The sequence below is a fragment of the Cimex lectularius genome, unplaced genomic scaffold, assembly GCF_000648675.2.
Source record: "Cimex lectularius strain Harlan isolate CLEC.00 unplaced genomic scaffold, Clec_2.1 scaffold420, whole genome shotgun sequence".
Lineage (NCBI taxonomy): Eukaryota > Metazoa > Arthropoda > Insecta > Hemiptera > Cimicidae > Cimex > Cimex lectularius.
The window spans coordinates 19118-40465 of NW_019394196.1; the positions used below are offsets into that span (position 1 = coordinate 19118).

A 21348-nucleotide genomic window follows, 5' to 3' on the forward strand; every position below is an offset into this window, starting at 1 on the left:
CAACATGGATTTTGACAATGTAGAAGCACTAATTTAAACAATAAAATTGCTCTTGTTGAGGGGCAAATTTTGTCTTTTTGGATTAAAAATTAATTGAAAAAAATAACAATCACAATTCTCAAAATGAATAAAATACGAATAAAGAACACCGTGCTAAAAGTAGACAACAGATCACAAGAATCTAAGGCATGACAGCAACTGTGCAAAATGGTGTTTAACAAGGAAGTGTTCTTGGCCCAATTGTTTAAACTTAACTCACCTTGGTATATTTTTTCATATACAATTGGTTTTTAACCTTATATTGGAAAGTTTGAAATGATACATTTTAAAAAATGGAACCCTTTACTAAACATCTTAACACTTCAAAGTTTAAATTTCCTTTCCACCAAATACAATTAAACCTCAGAAAGCAATTAAAAATCCATAGATAATGAAAAAAGTTTGAAAATCCTTTAATTGTAGTTTTTGTGAAAAACGACTACAATAAGTAGTAATACGAATATAAATAATTGTGTAATTAACATTAATTTCAAAGTGGTTGTAAACAATGAAAAACTGAACAATTCTGTTAGTAGTAACTTATACCTAAATAATACATAATACCACAATGTATAAATTAAAAAAGAAGTTCTGTATATTAAAAAAAAAACATATTTATGATAACAATGGTCTTGTTTAATACTATACTAATGTCTGTTATTTAATAACATATTCCAATAGTTGTTTAACATTGTAAAATAGCAGTTAGTATTAGAAATTGAAAATTTTACTTTAAAAAAATAAAAAATATTATTGCTATTGTTTTCTTGATCCTTCATCTCATATTTATCTTTACTTCCACTTTTATTGTTTTCAAGTAGGTCATTTTGCAAAGTTTCAAATTTGCATGTTCAGGAAAGTATCTGTCTATTTATTCTTACGTATAGTGTCTTAGTAGTACTATAAAATAATTAATTCTTTTGTTTCAGATTCAGCAGAATGTGAGAGATCATTCAATTGTTGAAGATATTCCTCTTGATTTTCACTTTCATTGTTTTCAGGCAGGCCATGTTGATTTTCATATTCAGCAGAATGTGAGAGATTACTTACTTGTTCCTGATATTCTTCTTGATTTTCACTTTCATTGATTTCAGGCAGGCCAGTTTGAATCTGCGATGTAAGGAGAGAATTTTTCTTTTTCTTCTTCTTAGATTTATTCTTTAAAATGGTGCCAGAGGTATTGAGTTCTTTTGTTTCAGGTTGATTTTCATATTCGGCAGAATGTAAGAGATCACTTACTTGTTCCTGATATTCTTCTTGATTTTCACTTTCATTGATTTCAGGCAGGCCAGTTTGGATCTGTGATTTAAGGAGAGAATTTTTCTTTTTCTTAGATTTATTCTTTAAAATGGTGCCAGAAGTATTGAGTTCTTTTGTTTCAGGTTGATTTTCATATTCAGCAGAATGTGAGAAATCATTTACTTGTTCCTGATATTTTTCTCGATTTTCACTTTCATTGTTTTCAGGCAGACCGTGTTGAATCTCTGATTTAAGGAGAGAATCTTTCTTTTTCTTCTTCTTAGATTTATTCTTTAAAATGGTGCCAGAAATATTAAGTTCTTTTGTTTCAGGTTTATTTTCACTTGATTTATTTATACTAGTTTCTTTGAACGTTTGGTTTAAATCATTTGAATCTTTTTTACCTAACTTTTCTATATGCACTTTTAGAGTTTGTAATTTAAGCGAAACAGATGATATTTTTGATTTTATGTCCGGTTCTAACTGAGTGGTAACATCGGTTTTAGTAGTATCAGCAGGGATATTCTGACAAGTCAAGAGCGCAATGTGAACACTTTGGTGAAGTGCAGATCTTAAGATGGCATCCAAATGAGGCTGCTCGCTGAAGAGTACAACTCCGCAAAAATTACATTCGGATACCTTGATGACGCTTTGACCATCAACCAAAGCCAACTTGTAGTATCTGTTGTGGTCTGTATCAAAAAGTATATGGCTTTCCCAATCCTCCTTGCTCTGTGAGTAATAATTGCAAATGCCGCAGTAAAATCCTTTTATATTGAGTTTATTCTTGTCAATACTATCTTTCATCTTGTTAAACATGTCAATCCACAACTCCGACTGAGTTATTTCGTCCTCTTTATCACACCATTCTGGTTCTTGAATTGTCTCCTTTTCCAACTGGCATTTGTCAATTGTGCTTTTTTTCATTTTAAACATTTTTATGAAATCTGTAACCGAAAAGAGCAAATTTTCAGCCTCCTCAATGACATATAAGGGAATTTCCATTTTGTATTTATCTATGCAATATGGCAACATTTCTTGTAAATTGAATCTCAAAAAACTAGATAACTTTGTGAATAAATCAATTGCATGATTGTTTTCTTTCTTTTCCATGTCCATAGTTTCCCTGCAACACAAAATTAAGTTCAACTTGAAAACAATAATAAAACACTTGTTAGAGGTTTATTATAATTTTATATATGAAAATAATTAAAAATAATGAAAAAAAAGAGAATATTATAATTCTGTTTATTTACAATTAATTATTTATTACAAATAAAAATAATATCAAGAACTAGATTGTAAAAATGTCTTGTTTTATATTTGCAAAAATTGCTCATTCACCATTGCGAGTTTGTTCATGATGGCAATACTATTGACACTTAGGATACTTTTGGAGGTAAATAATAAACAAGGGATGATCGAACCGCTGAACAAAAAACTGGAGGATCACACAAAACCATCACATTTTCCATATGAAACTGTTTATTTTATATAAACAAGCAGCTTGTTTTCCAACTTGAAAATACAAAAGTTTATTTTGACTGTATTACAAAATTGTCACTATAACAATAACAAAATAAAGGAATTTTGGTTCTAATTTGTACATTATTATTTGAGTTATTAATTATTAAAACAAGATCAATTGTTTTAAAGTTAATCTAATTAATGTAAAAGAGATAATTTATAAGATCAGAAACAATCGACTTATTTACACTCACATCTCTCTATCAAAACAAGAAAGCTTTTTTTTTAATTTTAATAAATAATTTTATATAACCATTTGATTGAACAAATAATAATAATAATAATAATAATAAAATCGTAAAGCACAGTTGGAAAAGCGTAAGTTTATTTAAACCCAAACAAATCTGAAAAAAATGCAACAATAAAAAAAACAAGAATCAAGAAACTTTCTTTTTAGTTTTAAATAATTAAACAAAACTCTACATAATTTTTCTTATGATTTTTATTTATGTAGATTGACGATCAAGGGAGATATGGTCTGGATGCTGCATATAAAGTGTTTTTATTATTTCCCTATTTCCGAAAACCCCTAAATTACATTTCTGACACTCTATGACTTCTTCGTCTGTGTTAATTGGGTGCGAGTGGAAGTGGCTTACCCATTCAAATTGACATGAGAAATCAATATCACATTTTAAACACAGCCCTTTGAAATTCCGAATATTACTCGAATATTGTTTCACTTTTAATAAATCGAAGAATTTTGGATTTATTTGCTCACGGGGGTTTTCGGTTATTTCCTGACGGGGAAATGAGGAATTATGAGTGCTTGGGCCATTAAGGCTCGTGGTCGAAGAGTAATGGGCAGGGGAATGAGAGAACTCCAAACACTTCTCCTCAGACTGTTGGGCGTTTTTTGTTTGTTTGCTTTTTTTCGATTTGTTACTCCCTGTCGAATGTTCCGGATGGCATATTTTCATGTGATATTCCATATAATCTCCAGCATCTTTCTTGAATGACAAGAGAGAGAATTTGCAAAATTGGCACTGGTGGAGAATATTAGCAGTCTTGTGAACGATATTTTGGCAGTGGTTATCCCAGTCAGGTTTCTTTTCGAACGCCATCCCACAAGGTTTACAATAATACCCTTCACTGTCCTTTTGTGAACTGAGTGTTCTATTGAGATTCTGAAATTGCAATGCTAGTTGTTGTGACTTTTCCTGGTTAAAGTTAACATTGTTTGGAGTTTTCGTTTTTTTTAAATTGCCGGTTTGCTGTTTGTTTTTGAACTCTTTTTCTTTAAAGTCAAATTCTTTTTTTATTTCAACTCGATTTTCTGACTCTTTCGATTGTGATATACAACTACCAGCACTATTTTTCGACTTACTGTTTTTGATCAATTTTTTTTCTTTATTCTGAGATGTACCTTTTTCTATAATGGAACGTTGGGAGTAAGAAGTAGCTTTATCAACTATTTCATTATTTGTCAAATTTGAGTTATTTGGTACAGAATAAATCTCAGCCTTTAAATTCAGTCCAAAGGAATGGATGTCAATATTTCTATTAGTGTTATTAGAAGAGTTAGTGGAATCTTTGGAAGTCATGATCACACCGTGAATACGTTGATGAATAGAAGACTTGAATATAGCATCTAAATGGGGCACCTCGCTGAAAAGTTCCACACCGCAAAAATGACATTGTGAGGTTTTAATGGCGCATTTTGCTTCCTCTAAAGCTAGATCATAGATTCTGATGTGGTTTCTATCAACAAAATGCTTTTTCCATTCTTCCTTGCTGAGTGAATAATAATTGCAGAGGCCGCAGTAAAATCCTTTTTTTCCAAGTTTACCGGTATTCTTGTTGATACTATTTTGCATCTCTTTAAACATGTCAATCCACATCTCAGACACCACTGTTTGGTCCAGTTCCATACCATAATCAGTCTGCTTGTTTTTCTCATTTGTCCAACTCTCAGGCTCCTTAATGTTGTCCTGATCTATCCACAATGCAGGCTTGTTAATTTTATCTACTTTAGGCTCAGTAGCATCGCATTTTTTAAATGCATTTATGAAATCTGTAACCGAAGAGACTAAGTTTTCAATTTCGTCGAAGACAATCCGAGGGATTTCTATCCCATATTTATCTGTACTATTTGGCAAAATTTCTTGTAAACTGAACCTCAAAAAACTAGACAATTTCAAGAACAAATCAATGGCATGTTTGCTTTCTTGTTTTTGTGAATCCATTGCTCTCCTGAAACACAAAATTAAATACAACTTGAAAATAATAATAAAAGTAAAACAGTAAATGTAATAAGTTATTTTCTGTGTTTTTACTAATATAAAAATGTATCATTTGAAATTTTTTAAGTCCTTGTACACAACCTTATTACAACCAATTATCTTTACAATTGCATACACTGACCGTGTTCCGCAGCATATATTATTCCTAATGAAGTTCCATGAGATTTTGTGAAGAAAACTTGTGATTTGCCACATTCTTTATTAGAAGTAAAAACAGATTAAAAACAAGGAGTAAGTAGTGGAATTTTATTAGTTGCATTAGTTGGAGGTCCGAAGTTATCAAATGTACTCTATATATGCTGCACGTGCTTTTAATCAGTTTTGCAGAGATAAAATTTAGAGATTCGTAATTCTTATCAGTCAGCAGTGTTTTGGACATGTTGAATTCTGGCAATTGTTATCAGTTCACTGTTTTGTGGTCGTTGTTTAATTATTAAATAATTTGCATGCCACTACTTTTGGATTGATGGATGCCCAAAAGCAACATAATAAAATTTTTTGTTATGCGTTTCTAAAATTGAAACCAGAATGAAGAAGGCTGGTGCCCCCGAAATCGATATTGCTTTAATAAAATGATGTTGAAATGGTTTTATGCTCCTGAAAAACACCTTAAAATATCTTAAAATAAGCGAACAACCATGAAGGAAGAAGAGAAGAATCAATTTTGTCATGAATTTTTCAGTAATCCAAGATAATTTCGCTATAAAATTGATAATTTTCTGGACAATTGTTACCACATTTTAATTTACCAAAGTTTGCAGCCTGTTTTTGCATTTTGAGCTTCTTTTATGTATCATGGCTATTGACATTTAATGGTCAACAGCTCTATATACACAGGTTATGCCTCAACATACTTATATCCTTGACAGGTCACAAAAGAACACTTGAATACTGAAAATGTATTTTCCCTTAAGCAGTGGTATCATATAATACAAATTCTGACTGAAATATGGCTAAAAAATAATGTATTTTCAGTTATAATATTCGTATTAGTGATTCATATAAATTTTTGAATACTTATGTTTTTATACAAAAACTTTCATAAAAATTTAGCAAGTTTAAACTTTATAACATATGATGCAGTCTCGACATCCAATGAGGTAGTCGCTACCTAATAAAACTTAGAAAAAAAAAAAAAAATTCGAAGCACCTTAAATTGCTCTCTACTCTTCAGCATCGTCTTTGTTATCAGTTGATAAATATCCTTTTTCATAGGTATTATAATGATAGCTCAAAATGAAAATTATTTATCATATTTGAAATTACTTTCTTACTATAAAATAATTCACTACTTTCGTGGTCCGCTTGATCAATTAATACATGACAATTAATTAAGGTTTTTAGTTGATGAGAAAAAATTAATGGCACGAGAGGGATTCGAACCCACGACCTTTGTCTAGATCCGCCGCTGCTCTACCACCAGAGCTATTGTGATCGTATTCGAATCCCTCTCGTGCCATTAACTTGTTTTCATCTCAATTAAAAACCTTAATTAATTGTCATGTATTAATTGGTCAAGCGGACCACGAAAGTAGTGAATCAATGATTTAAAAATGAAATACACTTCACTAAAGTTCTCCGTCGCCATTTCAATTGTCGTCGTGAATCCTAACTGATTACACGACATTTGAAAAATGGCAAACTCATAAGGTGGGGTTGAGATGGGGAGTTGATGTCCGAGTGGATCGAGGTCACGATAGCTCAGGTGGTAGAGCAGCGGCGTATCTAGCCGAAGGTCGTGGGTTCGAATCCCTCTCGTGCCATTAACTTTTTTCATCTCAACTAAAAACCTTAATTAATTTACTATACAATGTTGATTCATCTCAAACCACATCTAAACAATATTTGTTCTTGGTAGTATTAGTTATAAGCTTTATTAATATTACTCAATTTTAATTGGACACCAGCTGAGGTCTTTATTCTTGAATTTGCCACATCTTCTAGCACTTTTATTATTTTTTAATGTGGATAACTTTATTGGACATTAGTTACATAGAGATAAATAATGAAAAATATATACATAACATTTAACACTAATTGACATGAAACTTGTGAAAAGGACCCAGTAGCTGTCCTCTGCTTGGATTTACTTATTTATACAGCAAGGTCAGCATGTCTCCTTTTCAGCCTTCTAAGTTCACACGTCGGCGGCAAAGACTGAACATTTAGTTAAGACTGAATTCGAGTGTTCAGTTATATGTTTTAGACATTTTTACATAAGCTTCTTTCACAACTTCGGTGACATATGGTATATTTACACCAAGGTGAATTATAGAGTTCCTAATATAGTACGGCACATCATCTGCAAAATTCGATTTTGGCGGACTTGTAGTCTTTTTAATTGTAAGTCACTTGCAGACCCCATCAAAAGGTGATGCACATTGTCAACTGGGGCGGAGAAGTGTAAAACCTTTTGTTGAAGAGTGAAAGTGAAAAACTCTGGTAAAGAGCGAGCTTTAGAAGATGGGTTTGCCCCAAAAATCATTTAATAAAATCGCTGATGTTTTGAATATGTTAATCTTTTTATCAAGCGTGATCTTTTATGCATCACCTTTGTCTTGAAATGCTCAAATATTAAACTCAATATAAAATATCTAAGAACTATTATAGCAAATAAGATAAATTTTTTCCATTAAATTTTCAACTTCTTCCGATTTATGGACTGTTAGCAGTTCGATTGATACCACTGGAGAGACAAATTTATTTAATCTTCTCCAATATGTAGACATCTAATATTTAATGATAAGAATCATCAGGAAAATAGAGGTAGACCTACAATTTGAGGTGTTTAATATACTGCATCCTTTTAGTGCTATCATGTCCCCAGTTCTGTATGCAATACATGTTACGTCAAATTATCTCTGAACACGAGTTTGTACAAGTTACACTTGCCCACAGAAGTAGACATATTCTTAGAAACTATGTAAGCAGCATTAATCTGCATTTTCCCTCTCTATACAGGGTGGCCCCAATCGATTCAGCCACACTTCCAGATCTTATAGGAAATTGAACGCTGAGTAAAAAAGGTCCTGCAAACCCTTCAGTTCCGAGCTACAGGCAAAAAACGATGAAAAACCACACGTTTTTTTAAAATTATTCGTGAAATTGTTAGTAAACCGTTAGCTTGACCGTAAAACAGCTCGAAATATCATCTGTGGAGGATTAATTTCTTCGTCGAATGAGATTAAAACCAGCCTGATCGGCCAAAAATGAAACATTTTTCGAAGTTAGGAGGTGAAGGGGTACACAAAATTCACCATTTCAGATATTTTAATTAAAAATTAACAACTTGAACACCCTATCAAAAAATTCTCCGTTACAAACCTTGTTTGCTGGTGTTCAACATTCAGATTTTTTGTACATTATTTCATTCAGTAGGGGGTACCCATCAGAAAACAGTAACATTCGATTTGGGTGAAAAGCAGTAAATTAGCCAAAATTCAAATGTTTCATGAATCGGACTGGGGTTGGTCTAATGTGACGGAGAATTCGATCACCAAAAAACGAGGTTTGTAACGGAGAATTTTTTGATAGGGTGTTCAAGTTGTGAATTTTCAATAAAAATGTCAGAAATGGTGAATTTTGTGTACCCCTTGACCTCCTAACTTCGAAAAATGGCCAAAAATGAAATTTTCGGCCGATCAGGCTGGTTTTAATTTCATTCGACGCAGAAATTAATCCTCCACAGATGATGTTTCGAGCTGTTTTACGGTCAGGCTAATGGTTTACTAACAATTTCACGAATAATTCAAAAAACGTGGTTTTTCATCGTTTTTTGCCTGTAGCTCGGAACTGAAGGGTTTGCGGACACAGGTTCATAGGACCTTTTTTACTCAACGTTCAATTTCCTATAAGATCTGGAAGTGTGGCTGAATCGATTGAGGCCACCCTGTATTATTCTTATTACGTGAGACCTAATAATATTCATTCTCTTTTTCATTCGTAGTAGTAGAACATCTCAACTGTTATATTCAATTAGTTATTTTAAAAAACTTTTTTTGATTTGCCTGAGTTAATTTACATAAAAATAATTATGTGCATGTGCACAAAACTATTATTTACTGTAAAATTAAATAATAAAAGCTAATATAATAATTGCAATGCAGATTTGTTTATGTAGTTACACTTGTTGAGTAATTTTTCTAAGATTATTTTCAAAAATAAAAAAAGTAACACCATTAAAAAAGGCTCTTCTTATCAGTTTTAAAATACAAACAAAACATATAAGATTAATATTTTTATAAATAAAATCAACTAAGCAGAAAGAAAGAAAAAACAATAAAGAGATAAGATGCTTTGTTAAGTTGTATAATAAAGAACAAAGTAATTTATCTGATATGGCTGAATAAAAATAAGTAAAATAAAAATGAATAATGGCTAACTTTGGATATATTCATCGAGAGCAATATGGTCTGGATGTTGCAGGTAAAATCTTTCTATCATTTCCTTATTTCCAAAAATTCCCAAATTACATTTCTGACATTCTAGAATTTCTTCATCTACTTTAATTTCGTGTGAGTCGAAGTGGCTTATCCATTCAAACTGGCATGAGAAATCAATATCGCAATTTAGACACAGCCCTTTGAAAGACATAATTTTAGTTGTATCATAATCAAATTTCTTGGCTTCTAATATTTCAAAGAATTTTGGATTTATTTGTTCGTATGCGTTTATGGTCAGAGAATTCATTAAGGAATTCGGTGTGCTGGTCTGAGGAGAAATTTCTTGACTGGGAACGGGCGACGATTGTAAAAGATTCATGGGTGGTTGGATATGACTTATGTTAGAAGACAGATCTGCAAGAGAGCCTCCGAAAGTGGAAACTGCCCGGTTTGAATTCATTGAAAGATCGTTCTCCGATTGCCACTGCTGGGCATTTTTGGTTCTTAAGTTGTTTTTCGATTCGTAGATTCTCAATGATCTTTCTGGGTGGCATTTCTTCAAGTGGTACCCCATGTAATCTCCTGCGTGCATTTTAAACACCAAGAAAGACATTTTGCAAAATTCGCATGTGCTGATCGTATTCCCGGATTGGTGATTGACATTGGAACAGTGGTTTTTCCAGTCACGTTTCTTTTCAAATATCATTCCGCAAGGTCTACAATAATGCCCCTCAGCACACTGGTTTGAACTGAGTCTTGAATTAAGGATCTCAAATTCTTCCGATATGACAGTCGTTCTGAATTTTTCTTCGTGGTTTAAGTTTATATCACACAGATTTTTCTTTTTTTTGAAATTGTTGGTTTGCTCTTTGTTTTTATTTTTGGACCAGTTCCTTCCTTTAGGATTAAAATCATTCATTCTGCTACCGGCCATACTACTTGTACTACTATGGAAATCCTTCCTTTCGTTACATTTTAAGTTATTGGAGTTAGCTGTCGGTACGTCTATTGATGTTGAGGCTGAGCTATTACCTTTTGCCGTCAAATCGTTTGACATAGTTTTATTAGCTTCGATTTTTCTGACCTTACTGTCCAGAGCTTTGTGATCTTCAGAATTCAGTATGAGATCCAAATGGATCTGTTCGCTATAGAGAATTACCCCACAAAATTTACAATAAGTGCCCTCGACTCTGTTAGCCTCGAGAAGGGCAAGGTTGTTTCTTTCCAAATGGACTTTGTCATTCCTCAAATGTTCGTTCCACTCCTGTGAACAAAACGAGTGGTAGTTGCACAGTCCACAATAGTGGCCTTTTTTCTCCATCGTCCCCGTAGTGGGATTGATATTCGTGTACATCTCGTACAAGACATCCCTCCACAGCTCGACGACACCTCCTAACGTCTGACTCTCTTTCACCCTTTTCTGTACTACTTTCATCAGTTGTATAAAAGTTCTGACGGATATGAGCAGAACATCGCACTCTTCAGCAACTTCATCGGGTATCACAAAATGCGATTTGGATATGAGGCTAGGCAGAACCTCGTCCAACTGATACCTAGTGAAGCTTGAAAGTTTCATGAAGAAAGAAAACATTTGCTGACAATCTTTAAGAGTTGCAGTCTGACTGGAAGATATTGCACTGTTCATACCTGGAAAACATGTCTACTTTAGACTTTCTGTTATTTTTATGATTTTACTTTCTTATCTGAAAACCCTTAATGAATTTTGGAAAATACATGTTTAAATTTTTTTATTATTTCTCATAACTATTAATCCTGAAAAACAAGCCAAATGTGAAAATGCAATTGGGTTTAAACTACATTCTAGTTAATGCAATATCAGTAATAATACTTCAAAAGGCTTATATCAATTTTAATATTGACAATGCTGATAAAGTTCCGAAAGTAACAATAATTTCATCCTCTTTACCACAAAATTTAAACCTAATGTTTTAGGAGGAATCAACCAAATAAATAATTATGTAATTAATTATTTAATTACAAAATTAATTTGGTTCTATTTACTGAGTACTGTTACTAGTATATTTATTATGAAAGACATTCAACCTGAAAAAAAGTTTACCAAAGCCAAATTGAGTATCTTACTTAATTTCTTTTATCAATTGCTAATCTACTTTATATTTTGAAAATCCACAAAGGACAATTAAATCACAATAAAAAAAGTCTATTGTGAAAAACCATAATATAAATTATTTTTTGCCTAGTTTATGAACACAAAGTTTTTTTTTCTAACTCACTAGGATAATAGGATACAGAAAGGAACTTAACCATTTCAAATAGCAATTTTTCATCAACGTACTTTTTTTAAAAGCTTTTTTGAAGCTGCATTCAATTCAAATAGCAGTTCAAATTAATTTGGACCAACTATTCTCAACTTATATTACAAAAAGCTTTTTCTGAATAATGTTTTTAAGACAAAAGAAATCTCCAACTTCTTCAACCAAAAACAAATTTATTTATGATTTTAATTGATAGTAAATTATAATTGCTCATAGTACCGGAAGAAATATCTTGCAATAATTTTCTCAAATAACTGTGATTAATAGGACACTAGATATAACTCATTAAAGCACAATTCATCCAATTTTTGATCTACTTTTCCGAACAGCAGAACCATCGTCACTTTTTCTTGAATTATACATTTTTATGATATGCACAGTAAGTCAAAGAACATAAAATCTAAACTTTAGTGTGGTGGTTTTTAAGGTGTGTTAATTATTCATTAAAACATTAAATTTTTTTGTTGAGATTATTCAAAAGTCTCAGATGTGAAAAAATCAATTTTTATGTACATTTTTTTTGTTTTTGGTTAAACATTAATCTTTTTAAGTTTCTATGTTGTTGTGGACTGAAATTTGCACCGGGCTGAATCTAATTTAATGAACTACATTCAAAGCATCCAGTTAGCCTATGTTATTTGAAGGAATTGTGAAAATTTTCTTTTTGTACCATTAGCATTTAATTTACTATCAATTAAAATGATAAGTAAATAGATTTGTTCTTGTTTGAAGAAGTTGGATAAGGTTTTGTTTATCTAAAAAATGACCTTTGGAATAATAAAACTGTCTACACCGTTGGGTTCAGCGTCAAAAATCCTTTTAAAAAGTATCTTGAATGGCAATAGTTAAGTTCCCATCCGCATCCCATTATCCGGGTGCATTTGATCAAAACTTTCTCATTCATGAGAAAGTAAAAAAAACATAAAATTTTACGTGTTTTGGGTTTTTTCCCCAATAAAGGAAATATATGGGGAACAGAAGTGAAATTCACCCTGTATAGATAGTATATGTATTGTATACAATATATGGAAGTTATAACTTTTCAATCTATTTGTCTTGGTTTGCCTATTTGATTCCCTTTATATCTGTATCTTTTTTACTTTATCTCTGCCTTTTTTCCTCTCTGACCCACTATTTTTTTATTCTTTCACTCAATATGAAAACATTATTTGAAATAGGGCGTGAAAAAAATTGCAATTAATTTTTTTAGCATTTGATGAGCTTTTTTAATAATAATACAAGCAGGATGCAATAAGAATGCACAATAACGACTGACAACGGGTTCTGGTGGATTGGTCATAGATGACATGTGTCATCAGTGTGATATATGTAATATGCAAGAAGCATAGCTCTTATTTGCACTATTGGTCCTGTCTTTGAATACTTAGAGCAGGAACAACTTATGACAGTTTCAACCAACAATTGAATAACAAATCTAATGATCTGGCCTGACATGAGTACTGTTATGGCTGTCATTGCTTAATAAGACAATAAGATAAGTTTAATCTTCACCAGGGATGCTAATCAGTAGGAAATGACATGTGCAGAGCTGGTACATCATCACTGAGTGTGCTCGACATAAGTCATCACCTTCACAACGGCATGGCCACAAATGAAACTGTACATGAACAATAATTACAACGGTACAAGATCAAAGGTGCGTTTGTAAAACTAACGTAACTCTCGGATTTATAGAAACGTTGTCAAAATACCAGACAAATGCGAAAAAGCTGCGGCGGTTTTACTCGAGTTCCACATCCTCCAGTTATAGTTGTTATTGGTCTGTTTTAAACTTTTGACATCACACATGGTAAATTTAATGGCTCGTATTTATGTTCGACAATATTGTATTTGAATCAGCTAATATGATCGATAAAAGATTAATAATAGAACAGATTGTTGGCATGTTCAAGGATAAGTCGACAGAAGAAGAAAAAAAAATGTTATGATTAATTACCTGTGATTCTTCACGATTTTAACAGCATTCGGAAACGAAGGTCGAGAAACGTGATAATCTTCGTTTACGTTAAATCAAAATGAGACAGCTTAATGAACACATCGATGTTCGAGACATCGACAATATCATTATTACTTTTTGATAATAAATATCGATGTTTATATTATTTTTTTAATATTTATATTTTATTATGCAAAGGATTTTAAATTTGCTTACAATCTCTCGGGACACAGATGCAACGAAAAAGTCGACATGTTGGCAAAAAAGGGGAGCCAACATGGACTCTGGGTCTTGAACCTTAGTGTGGGTTAGCATCCTGCCACAAAAGAGGATACATCTTAAAATGGATCCTTAATAAGTCCAAAACCTGATGGAATAATACAAGTATGAGGCACTAGAACTTAGAAGGACCTTCCCCAAAACTTACAACCACAACCGAACTAGGATTCTGGTCGGATTCCTGATAGGGCACTGCCACTTAAGAAGGCACATGCACTAGATAGGAGTACAGACACTGGGCAGATCATGTCACGAAGAGGAAACCGCAGAACACATTCGATGTTTCTGTGCATGTCTATGGAGGTACAGAATCTTACAACTAGTACAAGAAAAACCATCCTTCACCAAGGAGCTGTTGGCGAAGCTATGGAGGCTGATTAATAACCTGAAGCTGGCCAGTGTGTTATAAATAAAAGCGCAATAGTTGCAGGCAAGGTGCAGTAGACCTTGTGACCGCTCTTTTATCCATATCCCCGACAACCTCTTCCTTGTCAAAAGGAAGAAAATCTACTTGAAATTACAAGCAATGTGTGGTGTTTAGTGACCGTTCGCCAATGATTATATTATATTATAAATCCCAGGCCTGAAGATGATTTCAATATAGATTGAAACATTGGCATGACAAAGAAAATGTTTTTCTAAAACCTACACACCAGACCTTACGATCTCCAAATAATCATTACAAGCAATTTTAATTGAAACTTGTTGTCATATTATTGATATTAAAAATGAATTTTTGTTATTGTCTGCACAATTTTGATATAAATCAGGCACCAATGAATTTGTAAAATTACACAAAGGTAGACAATCTTTTAACTCTAATAATGATAATTGTCAGAAAATTTGATAATATGTCTGTAGCTTGGTTATGGATCATGTTGGTCTGACAGACGAGTTTAGCTCAGTGGCAGGCCTCACATGATCTCAAAAAGATGTGTCCTAAATCGATAAAGTCTGGCATAAATACGTGTACCAGAGATATAATTTTTTTTTTTTTTAGATTAATGTGCCTGCAGGATGAACGACTTTTGGTCTTCCTTTTCAAACAGAAACTACTATTTGGTCAATAATAAAGAACAAGAGAAGTAAAAAAGAATCTAATTTATTTAAAAAAAAAAAAAAATTAAAGATTCACAAGATGAATATTTGTTTCACCAATGTGCATTGTGCCTCTTTGCAACAATTTCAATAAAATCTGAATGACTGGCGTAGAGCTTAAGATCTTTTGATATATCAAGCCAGCAGACACCGATGGCATCATCACCCGCTTGCAGATTCAACTTACTGACTGAAGAGCCATCTTCGTCGTGAAAATTTTGTGCAACCGTTTCCATCCAGGCATTGTCCGTATTTCTTGGATCATCAACGTAACCTTTATAGATGTCCACACCAGATGCAAACAGGGCTTTGAGCTTGTCCTGCATATCCAACTTGGTCTCATCTTCCATCATGTTGGAGTTGAGTGCTTCTTCGAGGAACTCTCTTTTGAGGGTCTGTGAAACAACTTCGCCTACATCGACCATACCTCCTGGTATTGCTATCTCATTGTTGTCACCTCTTCTTATTGCGATAAACTGCATTATATTTTTCCCGGACAGCTTATCATATGAGATACTGCCGTTTTCACGTTTCCACCTTGTGACAATGGGATCTGCTGCATGGTTCGGACCCCAACGTCCAAGAAGGCCTCTACCAGACAAACCAGTCCTACCACATGGATTAAGCGGATGACCATTATGTATTTTGTAATTGCCTCCAAAACTCCTTCTTTCAACCTTGCCATCCACACTATTCCATCGTGGATTAAAGTTTTCTTCACAAATGTCCGGATCGGCCCAGGGTTTATTTTTTAAAGCACTTGATGTATACCTAACAGGGTTGTAATCATCCCAAGATACATCCCAGGACACTTTATCGTCCGGTACATAAACTCTCTTGACATTGCTTTTTGGATACTCAAGCACTCTACATTTGAAATGGCTTACTTTAGTACACATCCCTGATATCTAAAAGTGAAATAGATCCATACATATAAATATATATAAAAACAAAGGTCACTACGCAGTGCAAATGTTGGTACAAACATTGATTTTTATCTTATTCCAATTGTAATATTGCATAAAAATATCTTCGTAATTAACAAAGTTTTTGTACATTCATTTCTAATAGCCATTATTGCAATTGTAATAATTGAAAAATATATATTTAAGTTGACACAAAATAATACAAGTACTTAATCTTGTCCCTTACTAAATAGAGATGTTTAAATTTAAACAATAGGGTCTGAGGCATGGAGTTAAATTTTAGTCTTTTTAAAAAATGTTTAAAGTTTTTTTTTAAAGGGCCCTTATTTAACACTGCAAAATTAACAATAATATTAAAGCTATGGGCCTAGAGCTGACCCTACTTTATTTCAGGTGTATGAATAAACTATTGACTAAATTTTAGAAGATTAAGCAGCCAAAATATTCTAAAATCTTGTAATTGTAATAAGCTTAATTACCATTCATGAGTAAAAAGCATCTGAAGTCTTTAACAGACCTACTTGCCTTAGTTCCATATCATTCCTAAATATCCAAAATGAAAGAATAGACAAATTTTCAGGCCAATGTTAAAGTAGTAAAAAAAAAAAAAAAAAAAAAAAACTTTCTGAGAAATTGTGAGATGCGGTCTGGTTGAACGTAGGTTTAAGGAAATATTTTCTTTATCGTGCCAATGCTTGATCTTTATTGAGATCATCTTCAGGGTCTGGGATTTATAAATATTTTTTAAATTATACAAATACATGAAGGACGTGAAAAAATGAATTTATATGATATCAATTTTAGACTCAATCAAAGTATTTGTACTTACTTTCATTGAGTCTAAAATTTCTAGCATTGCATAAATTCATTTTTTCACATCCTACATGTATTTGTATAATTAAACAATTCTTATAAATCCCAGGACCTGAGGATGATCTCAATAAAGATTGAAATGTTGGCACGATAAAGAAAATGGTTTTCTAAACCTATGTCACACCAGACTGCATTTCACAACTCCAAATTAACTAATCGTCACTAAACACCACACACTTTTCTGAAAAAGTTGTAAATTCAGCTAGGATCCTGAAGGACCTGAGAGTTCTTGGTGAGTTGTGACAAAAATAATGAAATTTTATTTTGTCTAGTTAAGAAATAATGTAAGTATAGCAACTGTTAGAAACAGTGAAGATAGCGAAATGCCAGAATGTATTTGATAGACCAAAATGGTGAATATAGGCAGACCAATGCAGGTGGGTTTTTTTTGATGAACCATAGGAAAAAGAATGCACCACCTGCTTAAATGGACATTGGTTTTCAATTTTTTTAATTGCCTAATTAAAACAAATTTCTTTGTCTGAATTTATTTCCAATTTTGGAATGTAACAATGTACATGGAGAAACGCTGACTTTATTGTTAAAAATTGAAAGAAACTTCCATTTTATTTACATATAATTACACTGACAGGAAAAAAATGCCGCCCAATTGGTTTGTTATCCTTTTGTTGATAAAAGAAAATTCTGACCTTAATTTGTCTCATTGTTGTAACCAATAAATATTTGTTTATGCTATGTTTTAAATTTGGTAAATACCCTTAATCCTTTATCCTTGCTTTGGATAAAGAATTTTTACATTTACTTTTTACGGACTTTAAAATGTTTATTCAGTCTCATTTATAACCTGAAGCAATAAACTGTTTAGTTTTCAGCTATGTTTTCTTAATTTCAATTTTTAAACTTAAAAATGCCACTTAGTGCTGAGGATGTTGCGCATGGTGTGGCATTTATTGATGTTGGACGTTCCATTAGTTATGTGGCTATTACCATCAGAGTTCCCAACAAAACACTGCGAGACGCCGTTAGACGTTTTGAGAAGCAGGGTCCTACTACAGAAGGCCCGGTTCTGGACAGCCTAGGGCAACCACAGAACCACAAGATGACCGTTTTTGACTGAGAATTTTGCAAAACCGGCACCTTATGGTTCAAGCAATTCATCAGCTCCAGGAAGTATAAGGTGTTCAAATTTTTGAACGCACTATTCAAAGAAGATTAAATCAGTATGGACTGATTGCTTTTCGCCTGTAACACACTCGCATTTGCTCAACAACACAGCTATCGATCTTTGGACTATTGGTCAGCTGTAATTTTTACAGATGAGTGTAGATTTGCTCTATGATCTCCAGATGGGCATGAAAGAGTGTGGAGAAGGCAAAATGAAAGGTATGGAGCTTGTAATTTTTCCCAGACCCAACCTTTTCAACGTAGGTGAGTGATGGTGTGGGTGGGAATCTCAATGGAGAGTCACAAGGAGTTGGCTGTTGTTAGTGAAGGGTCTCTGACGGGCACTTGCTATGTGGAGGAAATTGTGGATGCGTTGCCTATCCTAGATGATATCATCAATCCTATTGTAATACACAATAATGCCCATCCACATGTCGCTCACATAGTACAAACGTACCTTCAACTGCATAAGGGTCTTTGCCTGGCCACCCTTTCTCTAGACTTGAATCCCATCGAACATTTATGGGATAATCTCTAAAGACGAATACGAGCACATCTATAATTTCCTGATACACTCTACTATCTTGAAAGAACTCATCGCAAAAAATGGGATAACCTCCAGTAAAGGGACATTTCCAGATTGGTAGAAAGTATGCTGAGGCGTCTTTGAGATGTAATTAAGGCAAGAGGAGGAAATATGTGAAATTGAAATGTTAATTAAAAACAAAATCAAAACACATTTTGTCTGTCCATCTTTTATTTTTCATTTTCCTTAGCAATTTAGTTTTTTTTCTTTTTTATACCAATACTCAATTATTAAACGTTAAAAATCATGAAACTTTGATTAATATATAAAAAACATGTACAAATCAAGTTATATTACAAGTGGGTGGAATTTTTTGCCTGTCAGTGTACATAAAGAGAGGACGGCTGGGAAGGTACACTGTCTGTTTCATGTTTTGTTATTAAATACCTACTGCAGAGGATTGTAATTTTTAAATTTTTTAAAATTTGTTATTAATTTAAGCATGAATTATGCACTTTATTGTATTTTTTTGTATGTAGTTCTGTTTTATTCAGTAGAGGGGGTTAAAGATCATTGTCAAAATTAAAGCAGTCCTTTTTGCAAAGAGAAGGCCTCATACTAATATGTCACTTAAAATTAATGGCATAACTGTAGACTTTGCTGATTCTGTCTGATATTTAGGAGTAATCTTCACTCGTACTCTTAACTGGTCTAAACATTTGAAAACACTGAAAGCACAATGCTCAAATTCTATCAATTTTCTCCGAATTATTAATGGAACGACATGGGGTGCTGATAGAGCTAGCATGCTAAAAATCTACCGATGTCTCATTCGCTCTAAACTGGACTATGGGAGTTGTGCATACAGCACTGCTAGTTACAGAACATTGTCCATGATTGATCCTTTTACAAAACACAGGTTTGCGTCTAGCCATAGGTGCATTTAGATCTAGTCCATCTGTTAGTGTGCATGCTGCATATAGCTGGAGAATTGCCCCTCAAACATCGAAGATTAAGATTGGACTTGAACTTTGCAGTTAAAATTCTCTCATGCCCTTCCCATCCTCTAGTGTCCCTTTTTCCAAGTGAAAACTCTATTCCGTTTGAAGATACCCTATGCTGTAAAATAAAGCATTTTCCATCTAGAGTGGCTGCTCATTTACAATTAATAAATGCTACGATCCCCCCTCTCTATAAAATTGGAATTTCACCTAAACCTCCCTGGCTGCTTCCAAAGCCTAATCTATGCTTAGACCTCACTAAATTTTCTAAGAAGAGTACTCCCACCTACATGTACAGTCAAGAATTTTATAAAATAATAGATATCTTTTCGAATCCCACACTATGTTTTACAGATGGCTCAAAAAATGATGTAGGGACAGGCGCTGCTTTTTTCACTAATAATAATAAGGCACAATATATGTTTACCCTACCACATATACGTAACAGCTATACTGCTGAGATTATAGCAATAGCAAAATGCTTAACTACATTAGCCCCATCCAGGGAAACAATTGTCATCTGTACTGACTCTTTGTCAGCGCTATTGGCACTTAAAAACAACTTTTCTGTACATCCATTGATACAAGACATCCTACTTACCATTGAATCTCTGCAAAATCAGGGAAATAGAGTAGTTTTCATGTGGATTCCTGGAAACTGCGGAATATTTGGCAATGGGAAGGTGGACCATTTGGCAAAACAGGCAAAACTTAATGGAAATTACAAAAACACCAAAATCCGATGTGGCAGCTTGGCATAAAAGAAAGTCTTGGCAGTTATGGCAAACGACTTCGTAACACCTTGGGCCTCATCGCATAGAGGTTCCAGGCATGAAGAAGTTGTCCTTGCTAGGCTCAGAATTGGTCATTGTAGGCTTACTCATTCTTATCTCATGGCAAAAAAAGAGACTCCGCTTCGTGTTGTTTGCGCAGAAAGAATAACAGTGAAACACATTTTGACAAATTGCAAAAAATATGTAGCAGAAAGACATCGGTTGAAAATTCCAACCAATCTCAAAGACTCGCTTGGTGATGACTTCGACCAAATAAACAAACTAAACTAAACTAATTTCGGAAATATGAAGATAAAATAATATAATAATTTAATAAAAAATCATTCAAGTTCAGTATGCAATAATCTGTAATCCACTCAATGTTGGGTGGTGTCTTGGGATGCGGTTTGGGTGCCCACCTGGTGGAGGTTGTGGGGAGTGTCCGGGGCGTATGATGCTGCCGGGGCCCTGGTTCCCGCTATTGGGGGATTCCTGAGCTGTGGCCCACTCACCACCCAGCTTGAAATTTTTTAAGGCGGAAAATGACCCAAAGCGGTTGATCGCCTTTTATAATTTATAATAAAAAAAAAAAAATGATTTGAGGTGGGGTGAGTATGGCAAAACTCATTTTTGGAAAAGATAGTTCTTCTTACAGACACTGTCAATTGTATTTTAATCCATTAAATGCTTTAATTAGAAAATTAATAGAAATAATTTGAGGTGGGGTGAGTATGGCAATTCATTTTTTGGAAAATATTTTATAGCCCAGAAATTTTTATTTTTAGATTTAAATAGAAATTTGATTAGGTCATTTTATAGAAATTATAAATGATGGGGTGAGTGTGGAGTTCAATCCTTTTTAAAAAAGATGGTTCCTACTCACATTAAGTACAACTTAACCTTTTTAAAAAGGATAGGGCATTTTATTTTAGGGGTTTAAAAGTTTAATAAGTAGAAAATTTATATCTTACCGATTGTTTTAAAATAAGCATAACAAGCGTGAAAAGTGACAAAGGGAAGAAAACCTTCTGTCTTAATGTTGGATAACAACGAGTAGAACCTC

At 33.2% G+C, this 21348-nt stretch overlaps 1 protein-coding gene across 10 annotated transcripts; it reads right to left on the reverse strand.

The window, feature by feature from the left end:
• Positions 1 to 428: 428 nt before the first annotated feature.
• On the reverse strand, positions 429 to 21340 carry LOC106666352 (ADP-ribose pyrophosphatase, mitochondrial). 10 transcript variants are annotated; one of them, XM_024230082.1, is made up of 2 exons: positions 21257 to 21340; positions 429 to 2404 (listed from the first exon to the last, which is right to left on the reverse strand). In XM_024230082.1, the coding sequence occupies exon 2, from the start codon at positions 2395 to 2397 to the stop codon at positions 940 to 942; it is 1458 nt and encodes a 485-aa protein (XP_024085850.1). In that variant the 5' UTR covers positions 2398 to 2404; positions 21257 to 21340; the 3' UTR covers positions 429 to 939. The 10 variants fall into 10 exon arrangements, with proteins under 10 accessions (XP_024085850.1, XP_024085849.1, XP_014248965.1 ...); XM_024230081.1 differs by lacking the exon at positions 21257 to 21340 and adding an exon at positions 13685 to 14492; XM_014393479.2 differs by lacking the exons at positions 429 to 2404; positions 21257 to 21340 and adding exons at positions 2860 to 4998; positions 5170 to 5376.
• Positions 21341 to 21348: the final 8 nt, after the last annotated feature.